The 16121-nt window shown below is 42.1% G+C and overlaps 1 protein-coding gene across 1 annotated transcript; it reads right to left on the bottom strand.

Annotated features, from left to right (window-relative positions):
* Positions 1-10208: 10208 nt before the first annotated feature.
* LOC136774229 (cuticle protein-like) lies at positions 10209-11730 on the bottom strand. The gene is made up of 3 exons (XM_066728399.1): positions 11424-11730; positions 10906-11155; positions 10209-10486 (listed from the first exon to the last, which is right to left on the bottom strand). Exons 1-3 carry the CDS (start codon positions 11433-11435, stop codon positions 10278-10280), a joined length of 471 nt encoding a protein of 156 aa, XP_066584496.1. The 5' UTR covers positions 11436-11730; the 3' UTR covers positions 10209-10277.
* Positions 11731-16121: the final 4391 nt, after the last annotated feature.

Below are 16121 nucleotides of genomic sequence, written 5' to 3' on the forward strand. Positions count from 1 at the left end.
ATTTAATCTCGATATTCAATTCGGGCAATCTGCATGAATCTGGTTAGGAGTTTCGTGATCCAACCGGTTGGACCGAGCGAAAATCCTCGGTGGGAACGCGTTAAAGTCACACATAGCATTCTTGTGATTTTCCCTTATGCCGAATGAAATTCCAACGAAAATCCCTTGACGGGATCTGCTCGTGCCAGTGGCGAGAGTATCGTTGAAATTTATTCAAACTGTGACTGGTAGGGGAGCCGCTCCCGTTGAACCGAGCCAAATGTACGTCGGTGAAAGGCTTAGTCCGTTATTGAAGCTGCACTTGGAATGATACAGGTATACTCTTTAAACTCCCTTGATCAAGCTGCAATTTCTCCGGCAGAATTTGCTCGAGGAACGAGAGAATATCGAGAGTCCCGTAAGGAAAAAAAAAATCCTGATATAAACTTAACGGTCAATAGCGCTGATTACCCGCTGGGAAACTTCTCCCTCTTTATCCTTGGGTCTTTTTATATTCCGTCACTTTCTCCCCCCCCCCCCCTCTCCCTTCCCTTCCCCTTTATTAATCATTGAAAATCCTGCAATGTGGGATTACGGATGATTGGATCTGCTCGACAAGTGAAAATTATAACAGGATACGCTTTGAAGGAATTAAGCCAGCAGTATTTATAATTGGCATGGTAAGAGGATTACGCTTCAAGCATGTCTAATCGGTACGACTGTTGAGTGGGAGAATTTCTCTCGTACAGTCCAAAATGTTCCTGGCGGATCTCCAGAGCGAGTATATGTATATACACGAGCTAAAACCCGTAACGCCTTGTCGATTTGCAGGATGTCTGGCGGCATAAGCGATTAAAAGCTCGACCGGGCGAAGGTAAACTTGGAAAAATATCGATCGATAAATGTTTTTCGATTTACATAAAATTGTATGTATAAGGAGCTGTATGCAAGCGCCGTCTCTTTTCATTCCTGCCAAATCAACCGAGATCCTCCCAGCGATTCTGTCTGGTTATTCCTGGCATTTCGCTGTCTCAGCTTATTGTTCCTCGAAGTTTGGTGAAATTCTTGGAAGGAGAAGGAATAAGGCGGCTAGATTGCCATTTAAGTGGAATCGAAAATCAGATAATAATAGAAGTTGAGCAGAGCACGAGTGTATTCTGCTATGGGAAAAGCTGCCAAAGCAAATCCGACTAAGCCGAAGCTAGTTCCGCGCTGTTAAGATAGTGATGAAATTTCTTAACGGACAGGAGAGGGGAAGGGGGGGGGGAGGAGGAGGAGAAAAGAAAAGCAATTGCAATGTAATGATTGCCAAGATCGACGGGATATTTGTTTAACCGGGGAAAAAGTAATGGATTGCGCCTCGTCCGTATTTTGACAGTGGATTCCGTGTTTCTTTAAATCATCGAGTGTCTGACATTTTAATAAATAAAACAGGTTCGTGTCGGGAGTTGCATTTTTGCCATTGGTCGATGGATTTCGCAAGGAAGTCCAGGAAGCTTTTTGATTTTATCCCGCTGGATAAGTCGCGCGCCAGATATTTGCCATGGCTAGGAAATGCTTGGAAATTTCCTACTCCCCTATGGATTTTCACGCGAAGCGTTTAGCGCCAGTATCAATATTGGCATAAAAATGCTGTGCATTAGTCCCGCGAGACTCGGACCCCATTAGATTCGATCGTGTTTGCCGGTGCAATCGCTTCCAGCGTGTTTTTCGAGCATTCTCCAGTGTGCAGTCGGTCGTGCTGCTGGATCGCCGTTGTTTCGCGGAATTGCGCACCCTGACGCTCGGCCTGCGCACGGTTTCAATGCGTTGTGCCCTATTAACTTTCATCCGAGAGTCCCTTGACCCAGCTGTTTTGGTTCCTGCTCGCATTTGCATCGATATGCTAATTTTTCTCGTCCGATGGACTCTAGTATTATAGGTTGGTGGGGGGGGGGGGGGGGGGGGGGGAGCAAACGATGGCAGGAAACGCGAGGCGTCGATGCGTCACTGAAGTAGACTGACCGTTCAAATCGTCTGGCAGAGGATCGGTTGATTTTATCCGTTATACGCCTACGAATACATAAATCCTCGTATTATAACGAACGGAGCTCCGTGATCGGTAATCAAATTTGGACTTTTTCGTTCTTTCCTCCGGTTCTTCCCTCCCTCCTCCTTTCACCACTTGCTTTCCACTCGTTGACCTCGATTAACTCGAAAACACTTGGCTCCGTCGATTGCCAGCAGGATTTTACATTTGCTGGCACGATCCTCTCCCTTTTTAAAACTGATAAGTTGCTTGAATAGTGCGAGATGGAGATTTAAACTTATTAGTCTTCGTGCATTTTCCGGATGAAAAATACAGGCGAGAAGCGAACGGATGGTTCTTTAAAGCGGAGAGAAGAGCTTGCTATACTTGCGCTTGGTAGTGAGTAAATGGAATTAGGGAGTATAGTTTCGATGTCAAAATTCAAAGTTATCCTGTCTGGTAGGATTTTGTATGTACGACAATCTTCGCGAGTTTCTTATATTAAATAATGAGGAAAGTTCACGCGTATATCTCCTTGGGACGTTGTTGGAAGGTTCCACGATAAATAAACGGTAAATTCAGGTTAGAGCTGATTAATCCAAGGTTGAATTATTCACAAGCATCTTGATCCGGATTCGCAAAGCCTTCATTTATAAAAGCTTTATACTCTTGCACTTTGAAGCAAATACAAGGTTGGGAAATAGTCAGGTATTTGAACTATTGACACGCATCGGTGCAATAAGTCACGGGAGCCGTTTAATTTGCAATTTTACAGACTGCAGTTGGCTGGCACGCTGCTCGATTGCTGACGCTATATAGGCGTCTCTAGAGACGACGCGTCACCTCCCCGCTATATAATTTGAAGATTCATGAGATCCGAAAGGACGGTGCAGGTATTTGCGGAAGATCAAGTCTTCCTGTTCGTCGGGGAGCGGATCGACGCCAGCATTCAAATCGCATTTAAATTTCACACGAGTCGGGAACCTTCTCTTTATCAATGCGACACACCCTGCACGAAAGCCTATAGGATCACCGAAATTCTGCTTCCAATGTGGAAACCCTTGGACTGCTTAACATCATCCAGTTAGGAATACCTAATGTCAGTGAAAAATCTTTCATATCAGGTGCATTAAAAACCCTGTTACAATTCGTCGTTCATTCGTGTCTCGTGACTACAATAAGGGACCAGTGATTAAGTGGTAAAAGAGGGAAGAGTTGCGTTTAACATCAGCAAGAGAGAGAGGGGAGCGGGGGGAACTCATAAAATATGTAAGTGAGTGGGAAGAGGTAGAGGATAAGTGGTGATATACGTAATTTTGCCATAAGTTATGCGCTTTATATGCCTTGTGAAGTTGAGTAGCAGCAAAGTATCCATACAATATGTTAATAAGGGAATGCTACCGGAGGAGTTTCGTTATCAGGTTGGCACGTGCGATCGTAGGATGGAAGATGAGGGACGCTCGATGAAAGATTGGCTGAACGATGAAAAGCGATAGAATTTCGTGGAGACGAAACAAGTCATTGTAAAGAAAGCAAACTTATCGAGGATACTTTGGCGTATTCGTGGGACGAGGATTCAGCCTCGAGGGGCGAATTTCTTCCGGGGTAAAACGAGACTCGAGGGATAAGTACACGGGTAATAGCGTGCCAGGCGTAAAACGGTGAAGACTGTTTGTACACGTCACGCTGTATTTTCGAATCGTTCATTTTCTCCTATCTCTTCTCAGATATATTTGAGAGAGAGAGAGAGAGAGAGAGAGAGAGAGAGAGCAGGGTACCTTCCACACTCCACTCTATCATTTCACAGACCAGTTCACGCAAGTCGCACCAGCGACGTTACGCAATTTCAACCACGACAAGAATCCACGGAGCCTTTCTCCCGCCCTCGCCCTCTCACCCTCTCACCGCCACCCTTGGCCGTCCGTCATCATCCTTCCAGCGTTACTTACGTTATGGGATGGTCCAGGACATTCTACACACTCGAGCGAAAAGATGCGAACGCGTGCCGCACTCGAGCACCGCAAACAAATTGAAATTACCCCAGGGCGTTTCAGACAGATAAGCTTGATTCTTCATATGGGTAACGTGACATCTACGATACTGAAACACTGGAGAAAAATTGAAATTACACGCTTGGCAAACGCGCTAGGTCACTGTCTTCCAGAAGGGGAGTACTGCGTGTCATCGTCTATCTATTTACTCGGAAAAGCAATATACATTTTCTCTCGGTTCCGTAAACATTCCCTGCAGTTTATACAATATTAAAAATAGTGGAAATTCGCGTATCAAATTGTTCCTGAGGTATATATACGATAAGTTTGAAAATGAACATTGGTGGATGTTGAAATAAATTGTGAAATTATCGAATGTTGGTTTTGGTTTGGCAGTTTGGTGGTAAATTATCCACGCGTTTATCGATATCTTGCGGATGAGGTAGGCGGTGAGCAATGACCGTCTGATTAAGATAAGGAAATTTGTGCTTGTAAATCGAGGAAAATCCCGGGCTTGCTGAGAGGGGTTTCGAGTTGGGCAGGCGGGCTTGTAGGGTAGAGCTAGATCGTCCAGAAAGCTTGGAGAGTATGGGCCGCTTATCTGCAGGCGAATGCGCAGAGTTCTGAGTGTAACCGCGAGCAGGACGCTAGGCCTTATCTGTTATCGGAGATTCCGAGAGCTCGGACAGAGCCTGGCTGCCGGCCAAAATGGTAATACGAGGCTTGCGCAAGCAACGCCACACCTTTTCACCCCTAATCATATTTTCCCCATTCACTTTTCGCTCTTCCGCCAGGCGCAACCCTTTCTCGCTTCATCCTCCACTCTGCTGCACGAATCTGGTAGCGCAAAAACGACGCGAGATCGAAATAAACTCCTATTGCTATATACGCGATCTTTCCAAAATAGCATGATAGAAACATCGTCGAAATCCATTAATAAGGCCCTTTTCATCCGCTAAGAACAACCTCTTCACCTGTTAATTTCCGCAAAGAAAGCTTCCCATCCACCAGATGCATCATAATAGATTTATACATTTCCTGGTTCACGCGATTAATCAAATGCTGCTTTTAGCGCTGCTCGCTCTTCTTTTTTCTATCTCTTTCTCTCTCTCTCTCTCTCTCTCTTTCTTAGAACCTAAAGATTTTTTCTCGTCGAATGAAAAATTCTCAGTGCACGTTGTGCAAATATTAAACAATAATATAGGGAAAATATATGCGAGGAGATAAGTTGATACAAGGTATCAGCAAGCAGTCAGCGTGGATGAGATAATCTTTTTCCGATAAAATCATTTAGGCAAGCTTGATATTGATCAAAAGTGTTGTTTAATAAAACGATTATCGACAGCTTGGAGAAAAGCTGTAAGGATATAGTACTGGATATAAAGATTACGAAAGTGGGAAGATAGGAGGGAGGAGGAGGGGGGGGGGGGTGGAAGAGAGAGAAGATGACGAGCTTATTGGAAGAGAGCGAGGGGAAATGGAAAATTTCTGGAATAGAAGTGCTGTGGAAGGTTTCAATTTTTAAGGCTGTCGTAAGGGTGTTGGAGATACGCTGTACACACTGGCAGAGCTTTATATACGTATTAGAGATATAGTGTAAGCTTGCGAGTGCTGGCAGATGTATCTTGGCACAGAACCAAAGCTCTAATGTTATCCGGCAACAAGCTAGACGCAGTCCAGGAGATTTCCGAGGGGCGAAGGTATCGCGAAATTATCGTTACTCAAGGATTTACTGGTAGCTACGTAGGTGCCAGACACCAATGGAAGGTGTCACGCGAAGCACACTACGCTGCAAGCAATTTTTCTTTTCATTTCATATTTTACCGTTCCATTCAGCCGACATCTCTCCCAGCTTATACCATACTAAAGAGGCGTCCCCTCGCCTTTTCTATCTTTATTAGATCGTTTCGCCTGTATCCGAGTAATCAAAATGAAATCTTTCCAAAATTGCAGGATACTACCTATTTACGTATATATACATGTAGCATAATCAAATTAGAAATTTTCTGCTCCGCTTAAATGATATGCTACGGGCGAAACAAAATTATAAGCTATTCTATTTTATTTCTCCTTTTTTCTGTAAAATCATGAGCGTTGCTCTGCCTTATCCTGAAATCGTGGAAGGGGACCCGTCAACCACTAGGAGCGTAGTTATTTCAAGGTTGAGTCTGCGTCGGCAGAGTAAAGTAAAACTGTTTTCTTTAGACATTTTCGCTTTGACTTGTTGGTAAAAATGAGATTCCCTTGGGAGTTTAAATGCGAGATAAAAACAATCCTACTGCGAAGATCGTAATAAGGAATGTGAAATGTGTATCGCGAGGATACACGATATATTCGAGAAAATGTAGTCAGATGATTGGGTATAAGGATTTTCGATTGTTTTAAGAAAAGAGCGTGTGCAGTGATTGATCGTTTCACACAGGGGAGGAACTCGGAGGTTTCTAGGGTCGAAGGGTAAGTGTATATATATATATATATATATGTATATACAATAATTTAGAAGCTTCGCGTGGTGGTTTAATGAGATTTGTTTGTGCACCGGTGGCCAACTGTTGCGATGTATATATGTATATATGATATAGCACGTACCTATATATATTCAATTTTGTATCGTTCTATTTGCTGCACATACGTGTAACAAAACGGGCTACATGTCACACGAATATTTAATAAGAACTCCGAGCTGTTACGCGTTGGCTGTAGAGCTGAAGCTGAAACTTGATTATTTGCACGGGCAATTTTCGTGTACTTTTCCCTCTTGATACGCAATTTAAAGTGAATTTTGCTAAACACTCGAAAGTATCTTCCGGTAGGATCTTCTCAACGTGGAACAATGGCAAATGGAAAGATCTTACGAAACTCAATTGAAAATCACTTAGGAATGCCATTCGCGAAAGAGGTAGCGTGCGTTGAAAGGTTAGAAGATGGAAAACTGTTGCGAAAGTTAAATGAGAGTGAGCGAGTTAGGCTGGCAACAGGCGATAAGCCGAAGAAAGTCTTCAGTGGACTTCTCGAGTGTGTCGATAATGACGCGCCATTGTGTCCAAGACTTTGCCACCGGAAGGGTGTTAGAAAAAGCTGCTCTGCGAAAGCTCTTACGTTTCGCCCCAACCGAGAGGGAAAGTCGATTACATCTATAGTGACCCTTCCCGCCGGCTAATACTCTTGTAATCTTCCAAAGAGTAAACTTTCCTTCCTCCCAATTATATGAAGTTATCGACACAGCTATTTTTACTCTTTATCCTCGAGATAATTAAGTAGAATAAAAACCGATAGAATTGTCCTATCCCTTATAATTTATTTTTCTCAAAAAAAAAAAAAATCTCCGTAAACCATGAATTCTTTTTTTCAAATATTACGCTCTCTATAATGAATTATCCTTTCATTGCAAGTCTCGTAGTAATAAAAGTATTTAAAAAAAAAAAGGAAACTTTATTTCTCGTCGTATCTGTACGTCGAATAAATATATGCCTGAAAAAGATTGAACCTAAACTTTTAACATAACGAGAACAGAGTAGAAATAGTCAAGAGTTACTTTTGAAACTTTATAATTACGATTCTGAAAGGACATCGTTCGGTAATCTATAGTTTCCCAACGAAACTGGGCAAGTATCGCATGAATGCGACTTGGAAGAATGAACAAGATTTTTTTGGATCCCGAAAACTTTGGTAAGAACAGCTTTTGGCAATGTAACCTTTTCCTTTACTCCATAGTCTGTACGAATACACTTTGTTTTCTTAGAATGCATCCAGATGGAATAGCTGTTTCGAACTAGTTTGTTATAAAGTTTCCGGCTAGAGTATAACGATTGGCTCGTTGAGCCTAGATTCTCTTCCAGCACGTAAATTGTGTACACTCAATCTGTAGACTGCTCAACCTCATAAGAATGCATCACCATTCATTAATGAAATAACTTAAAATTCTTGGAAACTTAGCTTACTCGCTTAACGTAAAAATTATTGAAACAAGCCAGGCAGGTCTTAAGAAAATAGCAGATTCAAGAGTGAGCATTTTCTTAAGTAACCAGCTGGCAGTTCTTTCTAATTATTCCAGTTTCTTCCATGCAACTATCTTATAATTTCAAAGTATCAGTATTTCAAACTCCCCCTCACCCCATCTCTCTCTCTCTCTCTCTCTTCATAACTTTACAAACCTGCAAATCTTTTAATTAACCCTAATTTATAATTATTATTGCATCTGTGTAATCCGAGTTCCTAGTTAGTGAATGAAGAAGCATAAATAAATGACCATCGAATACAGATGCTACAATGTAAAATTCATAAGTTGAAAAAATTGCCCTGGAAATTATAAATTCCATTAATGTCTACGGTACATTGAAGGACGTTGGAATTTAATTAACCCTTCGAATTATAGGAATAACCAATATGAAAAATTGATACGTTTCTTTGATCAAATTCAGAGAATTGTGATACTCCGAATGTCATTTTTAAAACGATTAAACTTTTTTGTCAGTTACCTTTTACAGAAAAGAAATAAAACCGTCTGCCTCGTTGTCATTTGCTTTCCTATCGTATTTTCTCGTTTTTTAAAGTATGCAGTAAAAATAACAAAAAGAGATAGAGAGAGAGTGTGTGTGTGTGTGTGTGTGTACGAGAGAAAGAACAAAAACATCATTGTCATAATATCAATAATATAGGGTGTAAAAACAAAAGAACGTCCAATTGGCACATGTATATAGATATAAATAATATATATGAGGTGAAAAAAGGAGAGAGAATTCAAGAAGAATTTGTGGGTGTAAGCTGGTGGTCTCAACAGTGATTTTTACGGATTCCTATTACGTCCGCAGCAGAACGAATTGGGTTTCCATCATTGGAAAGTAGGCTACGGAAATAGACAGAGGGTGGTGGAGTAGAAGAGTGGATAAAGCGAGGGGTGAAGGAAGAAGAGGGAGGGTCGAGTGAAGTCGCGACCACCACTTTCGGTTCGAATAACGAAGCCAGCTTGAAGCTATCGTCAGTTAGGTTGGAATAATAAGGAATCCCTTCCTTCAGGATTCACCTCTTTCTCTCTAGATTCTTTTTCAAAGGCAAATCGAGAAAATCGATCAGGCCCTATCACGTCCATCTCGTATTATTGCTACCGCCTGCTTCCGACAACTCGCTCCACCCCTTGGCGACGCTTGAATGTGGCCACAGAATCCCACCCGGGACATTGGCTGTCGGCCTGAGGCTTGCTGGCTTGGTGTCGACGTTCCCTCTCACAGCCCACCCGGAAGACAAGGCCTCCTCCTGTCTTTGAGGCTAGTACTCCATCCACCACTGACCGGAATAACACACCTCAATGGACTCGAACTTCCACCCCCGTTGAAAGACACAAGTGCAAACACTGAAATCACCAATTTAGCACGATTAACGATGCCAATGGATTTGCTCGATGGTCCTCCAATCGAGTATTATCGTCTTTTGTCCGTATAAATGACGTTGGAACGATATTCATGCAAATTTTTTAATTTTTAGTCGAGCTTTCGTGGGTCATCGAAAAGATGACGAACGACAAAAAGAGGGGAGCCTTCGATTGCACATCCGATTATCATAGGCAAGATATTTCTAGAGATTCAACACGTATATGATCCATAAGTGAAATTCAATTTCTGCTGGTTGCAGCGAGAGGTAGGAAGTCTTGTGGTCTGAATACGTGATTCAATACGTTAGGACAGGCTTTAAAGCTTCACTTGCGTTAGGATTAACCGTGCGTGAGTGCAATTGAACCATGTATTTATCATGCAGGCCAGATGCACACTGCATGGGAAGTATAATGTTGACTTTTGGCGGTAAGTGAAAATAGGGGCCAATTTCAGGACAAACTATATCGTTTGTGAGTATAGAAAACAGCGCAAGGTAGGGGGAGGCTACACAATTTATAGAAATCGTATAACGCGTGCGATATGCGATCGATAAAAATACCGTGAACCTCGTATTTTCCTGCTAGAGATAACTTTATTGCGGAGATACTGCAATTGTTATAGCTATCATATTTTCCCGGATGTATAAACCACATAACACGGTACTTTAGCCATGGTAATCCTTAAGTTTTGGTGTACCATAAAATATTCTTGTTATCGGACAAATACGAAATAATACGAACGATAAAATGGGGAAAAAGATACGTGCAAATGTGTTAACAGATAATATATATTTAACAGAAATTGTACAAATAGGAATTCCTATATATACGGTATAATTTGTGTGTGTGTGTTTATCTTGCATTCGTTGTTATTGCTGGTTTCGTCTTATCGTTAGACCGCATTTTTACTCTTGGACCAGATCCCATGCGTTTAGTAGCTATCGTATCCTTGTTCGTAATTGTGACCGTGACCATGACCATGACCATGACCATGACCACCGTATGTGCCTCCTTGATGATTGTTTCCGCCAGAGTTATGAACATGCGCGAAGAAACCTCCGTGTGGATCAGCGTGATACTTGACAGTCCTCACATTACCGCCCGGCTCCTTAATGCTGTATTCTCCAATTACGTTCTTTCCTACAAATTTTAAACTCTGTCACGTATATCATTCTCCAAACTAGTGTACTATATATATAGCAGAACATTTTTGACATGCCAATAAAACCTACAGCATATCAAGTTGTAATTCCAATTTATCATGGAAGCGAATAAACCTCCATTTTTCTCTCCGAGCTTCTGCAATTACTACGGTATATACCTCGCACCATGCGAATTTAATTACAACTCTGCTAATTAAATTTGAGCAGATCAAAATGTGCATCTGTAGCTTAATTCAATTTTAACGCTTATTCGCACTCATGAGTGGTTTTAATTAGTAAAATATTTTAATAAACTAATTACTACAATAAAGAGGTGCAACACGAAAGAAGATTCGGGGAAAAATCGTTAATAATTTTAAGGATTTAGAAGGGGTTCGAGAGAAGAGTTTTTATTACCGTCTCTGTGTTCCTTTTGTCCGTGATAATCGCCGGTGTGATGGTCCTCCACGCCATAGGAGAACTCGTATTTAGGATGAGCCACATAATCCACACTATGATGTCCATGCTTGTCGTGAACGGCTATTTCGTGCCCAGGACCCTCGACAGGACCATGAAAGTGTGCGAAACTGTAAGCGTGTCCTGCCAATCCACTCTGAATTTCCGCCAGCAGCACCACCACCACTGCCGCGGTCAGTACTGGGACAAACTATCGACAAAACGTGCCCTATTTAATTCTCAACTATACCTGCATGCATTACATTCAGCATCAGCTTCACTCGAGAAGTAAAAACGAACCGCGACAAACTAAACTTTCCGAAATATCACTTGACGAGAAACTATATATATATATATATATGTCGAATCGCGCAATATTTTTCATCCAACAAGTTTATCAAAGTGCGAGAAAGAAAATTTGGAGGAAAACTCTGAAAATTCTCCTTCTGACTATTTGGAATCTATTTGTTGGTACGAACCTTGAAGGCCATCGTAGCGTTGATCACCGATTCGGAAATGTGAATGACACGCCTGTCGATATCTCTTTCGGTTTATATAGCGTATCCAGTCCCGATGTTTTGTTTAGATGATTTCGCTATTACGAATTAAGTTATCCAACAGCGGTATACAAGCGCATACGTATCTGTACACAATACGTGGGAGCAAAAAGCAGGGATGGTGAAAAAAAGCTGGACCAATAGCGCATAAATATCGCCGCATTCTTTCAAACTAGCGGTGCGCCCAAAACCTTGCCAAACGCCCACCAAATGTACTTTGAGCACGTTAATCGATTACTACACATCAGCCGTGAAAGCAATGAGTTTTTGCGCGATTGACAATCGGAACACGGATAAAGCCAACAGCCGCGGGGAGTAAATAACGTTCCAATCAGCTTCCTCGGAAAAAATCGCCAATTTCAGCGCTTCCCGACGACGTTAATCGATCCGATGCTCTCGAAACTCGCGCCGCTGCGAGGCTGACCTATAATGCAGCTGCTTCAGGGATGCGCGCCGAGAAACAAACTATATATGAAACCTTTGAGCATCTCGAGGTTTTATGCAGAGCCGAGTGCTCGTACTTTTCAAATAAATCTCTTAACTGAGTTTGCCAAGCCTATGGCCTTTTAGCTTGCGTAACTTTAAACAAATGTTTAAGCACGACTTAAATTGTCAAACTGTGCCGGGGAGAGCTTCTGAAAACTTTTGTTCTTTCGTCGCTTGAAATTGCAACTTTTCATAATACTCTGTTTCGTAATCTGCCGTGATATTTATCAACGTGCCGGCGGCTTCTTTGCGTCATCGCTCGATTTACTCCCTTCCCTCGTTCCCTATACGGATCCATAGGCCGCGGATAACCCATGCAGCCGAATATCGAATTCTGGCTCGTTTACATCTGCTCTGTCGATAAATGCGTATACTATATCTATATACTGTATATATATATAGTGGCGCTGTAGAGAGGTACGATGATTGCTTCTATGGCATTCATCGAAACAGCAGTTCATTTGCGCCGTGTTTACTCTCTCGTGCTGCATTTCAGCCGCATCAACTTTGCCAGTATTTCGAGCGCCCGAGACGTGCATGAACAAAGAACAACAATGCCCACACCCACGATTATTTTACACCCTTTCAAAGCTCTATTTCTTTTAAAAACAGTCGAGTAATTATCAGATATATATATATAGATATATATATATATATGTGTGTAGACCAATTTATCTTCCCTCGCTAAAAACCTTACGCTCCATACTCCGGTGATTTTTGTTCGCGAAATGCTGAATTGATAAACGTATTTCAGCAATTAATTCGCACACGTATATCAAAATTTCATCCTCCATCCGTATATATAAAGACTTTCACCGATCCTTGTCGCTTTAACGAAGATCGACGCGCCGGTTAAAAAGTTGATAAAAAAAACTTCTCGTCGATGCTTTTCCACCTGATGATTGATACGCTGCGATAGAGAGCATGCAACTCCGTATTGTACGGAACGAGCGTTATTCGAGGTAGGCTGCTTTCTAACAGGAGTCTCCGTGGCACGTTAAACGGCTGCTCGACGTTTCATTTTATTTAGGCTTTCAACGAGTGACTAATTTGTCAAATGGGCCACACACACACTGACACGTGCAGGCGAGCAGCGAGCTACAAATTGATTAAACGTGGCCGATGTAATTTCGCGTGGACTAGGATTGCAAGGGAAGGAAACGAATGTGAGATTGTGAATTGGTACGTGAGTCAAGGTCGAGAGTGTGGCAAAGTGCAAAGTGAGAGAGGCGTGTATTGGGCCCACTCGAGCTTCTTGTTCAAACTGGCACGTCTGACGAGCAGCTTTTGCAGGCGTGGTTCTTCTCTCGCAATGTGCAGCGAAAGACAATTCCAGTAACGAGCCGCCAGCACCTGCATCATTGCTCCCAAATTCCAGCTCCCACAATTTACCAAGCTGCCAATAGCCATTGTACAAATTGCTCTCCTTCGTCTTCTTCTTCTTCTTCTTCCTCCCCCACCCCCTCCCCCTCCTCCTCCTCTTCCTCCTCGTCCCTTTTAGGCGTTGTGTCCAGCTTAAACATTCACACACACACGCATACAAACATATATATATATATATATATATATATATATCGATCCCATGCTCGAGCAAATCGTAAACTATGGAGCAATATCCTTGAAACGCTTTCATCGAAAAAGCTGTTCGATTAATGTTCCCCGGCAGCGAGGCAACTTTCATTTTAAGCTCTTACTCTCCCCGAGCCCCGCGTTTACTTAAGAAAATGCAATCCGCGCTGCTCAATTTGTAATGCAAAAGGCAAATACATGGGGTATTCTGGCTCTGACGAAGGCAATTCTTATTTAGAATTGCCGCTACCACCCGTAGCCGCGGGTTATTCTTAAAGGAGTGTAACGAGTTTTGCGCGACAAGGTCGTTTTAAGGAAATTGGCTGTGAAATTGCTCGGTCTCAGGATGTTTCATTTCACAATTATATAATAGGGCGGAGTATTGCTTTGGTCGATCGATCGATTTATATTTTGTTCGATTCGTGCAGAGAAGATCCGAAGCTATCGACGTGTCATTGCATGGTGCAGGAACCAACGGGAAATTGCATTGCTCGGTCAGCTCATTAACCAGTTTAAAAGTGGCAAAGATGGGATTGTTTTGCAGTTCGAAGATGACGGGCTAAGCTCGGATTTGGTCAGCGGGAGAGCAACATCTGCTTCGCTCTCATTGGTGCTTTCCTGCTTTGTTATACTTTGCGATTAACAGTTAAAGCACGAACGACGAGCAAAGCACTCACGTAGGTCGCCAGCAGAATTCACTAGTCAGCCAGTCAGGATAAAAAAGGAAACGCTTTTTTTCATGTATTCTGCAACAATCGAACTTTTTCCCTGTCTTTTATTGCAAAAGAAGGAGATTAGTATTGTGCTACGTTGCTGGACTATAATGCGCAGTATACATAAACCGGTACCAAAAAAGACAAGTTATTCCAAAGAAGCCTCTGGCTTATAATGCTATATCTATCTATATATACCGTTGGTTTATCCTAAATCACTTGTGAATCAAATTGATCAACGACAATGACGATATATCGCATCATGACACTGTTTCGACTAATGAAAACTGGTCGATATAACACGCCCGATAGCGATTGCAAGCAAAATGATCGCAGGCTCTCTCGAGCTATTAGCTTAAAACCATTAAGTGCTTTAAATGTCCATACTTATATATACGTACTGCATTTCGATGAGCTGCTCATGCTCAAAGTGATAATCGATTGACTATCTTCTATGATTACCAGAAGTATGTATAATGAGCTATGAGAGCATAATGTGCCATTTTAAGCGATTTACTCGCGATCGATAAACGTATCAGCTTCGCCCACCTCACTGATCAATTCTACCATGATAGTGAAATATCCAGAAAAAGCTGCGTCTTTTGGATCCTCAAGCTTCTCGACCCTCTTCCTACCGCTTTCATCAGACTTGCATAGATCGTGCATCGAAGGCACGAAGATCGAAGATAAGAAGACAGTAAACCTTATCTCTTTCTAGTTCTTCAACGTCATCTTGCTTCCTTGCAAATTCTTATACGTATACATATATAGATATTTTTCACTGTACTACTTCCACCGAAAGATGGGGGGAGAAGAGGCGTTTGGTAAACCTGAAATAGTTCAGGTTATTAAATGTATAACATATAAACCTTGTGATTTGAAGGTGAGATTCGCCATTCGATCAGAACATGCGTTCATCAGTTGCAAAATGGCAAGAATGCACGAGAGCGAAAAAAAAGGGAGAGGAAGGACTTGGTGCCAACTTCTTCTCCAGGTCTAATTAAGAGCACGACCGGGCGTCCAATTAGTTTGGGACTTTAATTAAAAGCGCGCGGGACCAAGCGTATAGTTGATCCTAACTCTAGCCGAATCTGAATTGATTTTACTGGGCCAGACGAAATATCACTGTAATTCTTACGTAGTTCTGCACGTGTGATATCAATCCGTAGCGTAACAAAAACTGGCTGTCTATATTTTACAGTTAGAGTCTAATAGTGTCTTCGTATTTCCACGGCTCCAAATCCAAAAGGGAAAGCAAAAATTTACGAGAGAGAGAAAGAGAGAGAGAGAGAGAGAGAGAGAGAGAGAGAGAGAGAGAGAGAGAGAGAGAGAGAGAGAGAAGCCCTTTATAACCTGACCGGGCAAAGTGACAATAATAAGAGCGAGCATGTTCGTGACCCCTCCATTTCTATCTTCATTCGCTTTTTCCTCTATTTTCATCAGCATCTGACTCCTCACTTCTGTCCTCTGTAATCAATCTTTCCTTATCTAACCGCTATGGATCTCACAGCCATGCGTATCACATTCATCATTCATCTTGAGATCTGACATACTTCGAAAATCAGAGATTTTTCCAACATCTCTATTGCACACCATAAATTACAAAATCGGCCAAACTAACCTACCTCGCGTATCTGTCTGACAGCTTTCACGTAGCGAGTTGCGCAGTTTCCGAAAACAACATTGGGCAAATGTATTAAACTCGCATAATAACGTGCACACATGTATACCTCTGATTATAACGCATTTTTGTCTATCCGTAGATAGATGAGAGGGAGGGCCTGCAGAAAAAATTTCTGCTAAAAAAAGAAACAGGGATTTAAAAAAACCGCACGAGTTTGTTAACGACCAG

The sequence above is a fragment of the Prorops nasuta genome, unplaced genomic scaffold (assembly GCF_024137725.1).
Source record: "Prorops nasuta isolate Cenicafe-Biocafe unplaced genomic scaffold, Cenicafe_Pnas_1.2 PNAS00006, whole genome shotgun sequence".
Lineage (NCBI taxonomy): Eukaryota > Metazoa > Arthropoda > Insecta > Hymenoptera > Bethylidae > Prorops > Prorops nasuta.

Bases quoted from the DNA above. Each gene is read 5' to 3' on its own strand.
- LOC136774229 (XM_066728399.1), bottom strand. The intron at 10,487-10,905 runs GTAATAAAAACT...TAAAATTTGTAG, and splicing joins ACAAAAGGAACACAGAGACG to GAAAGAACGTAATTGGAGAA.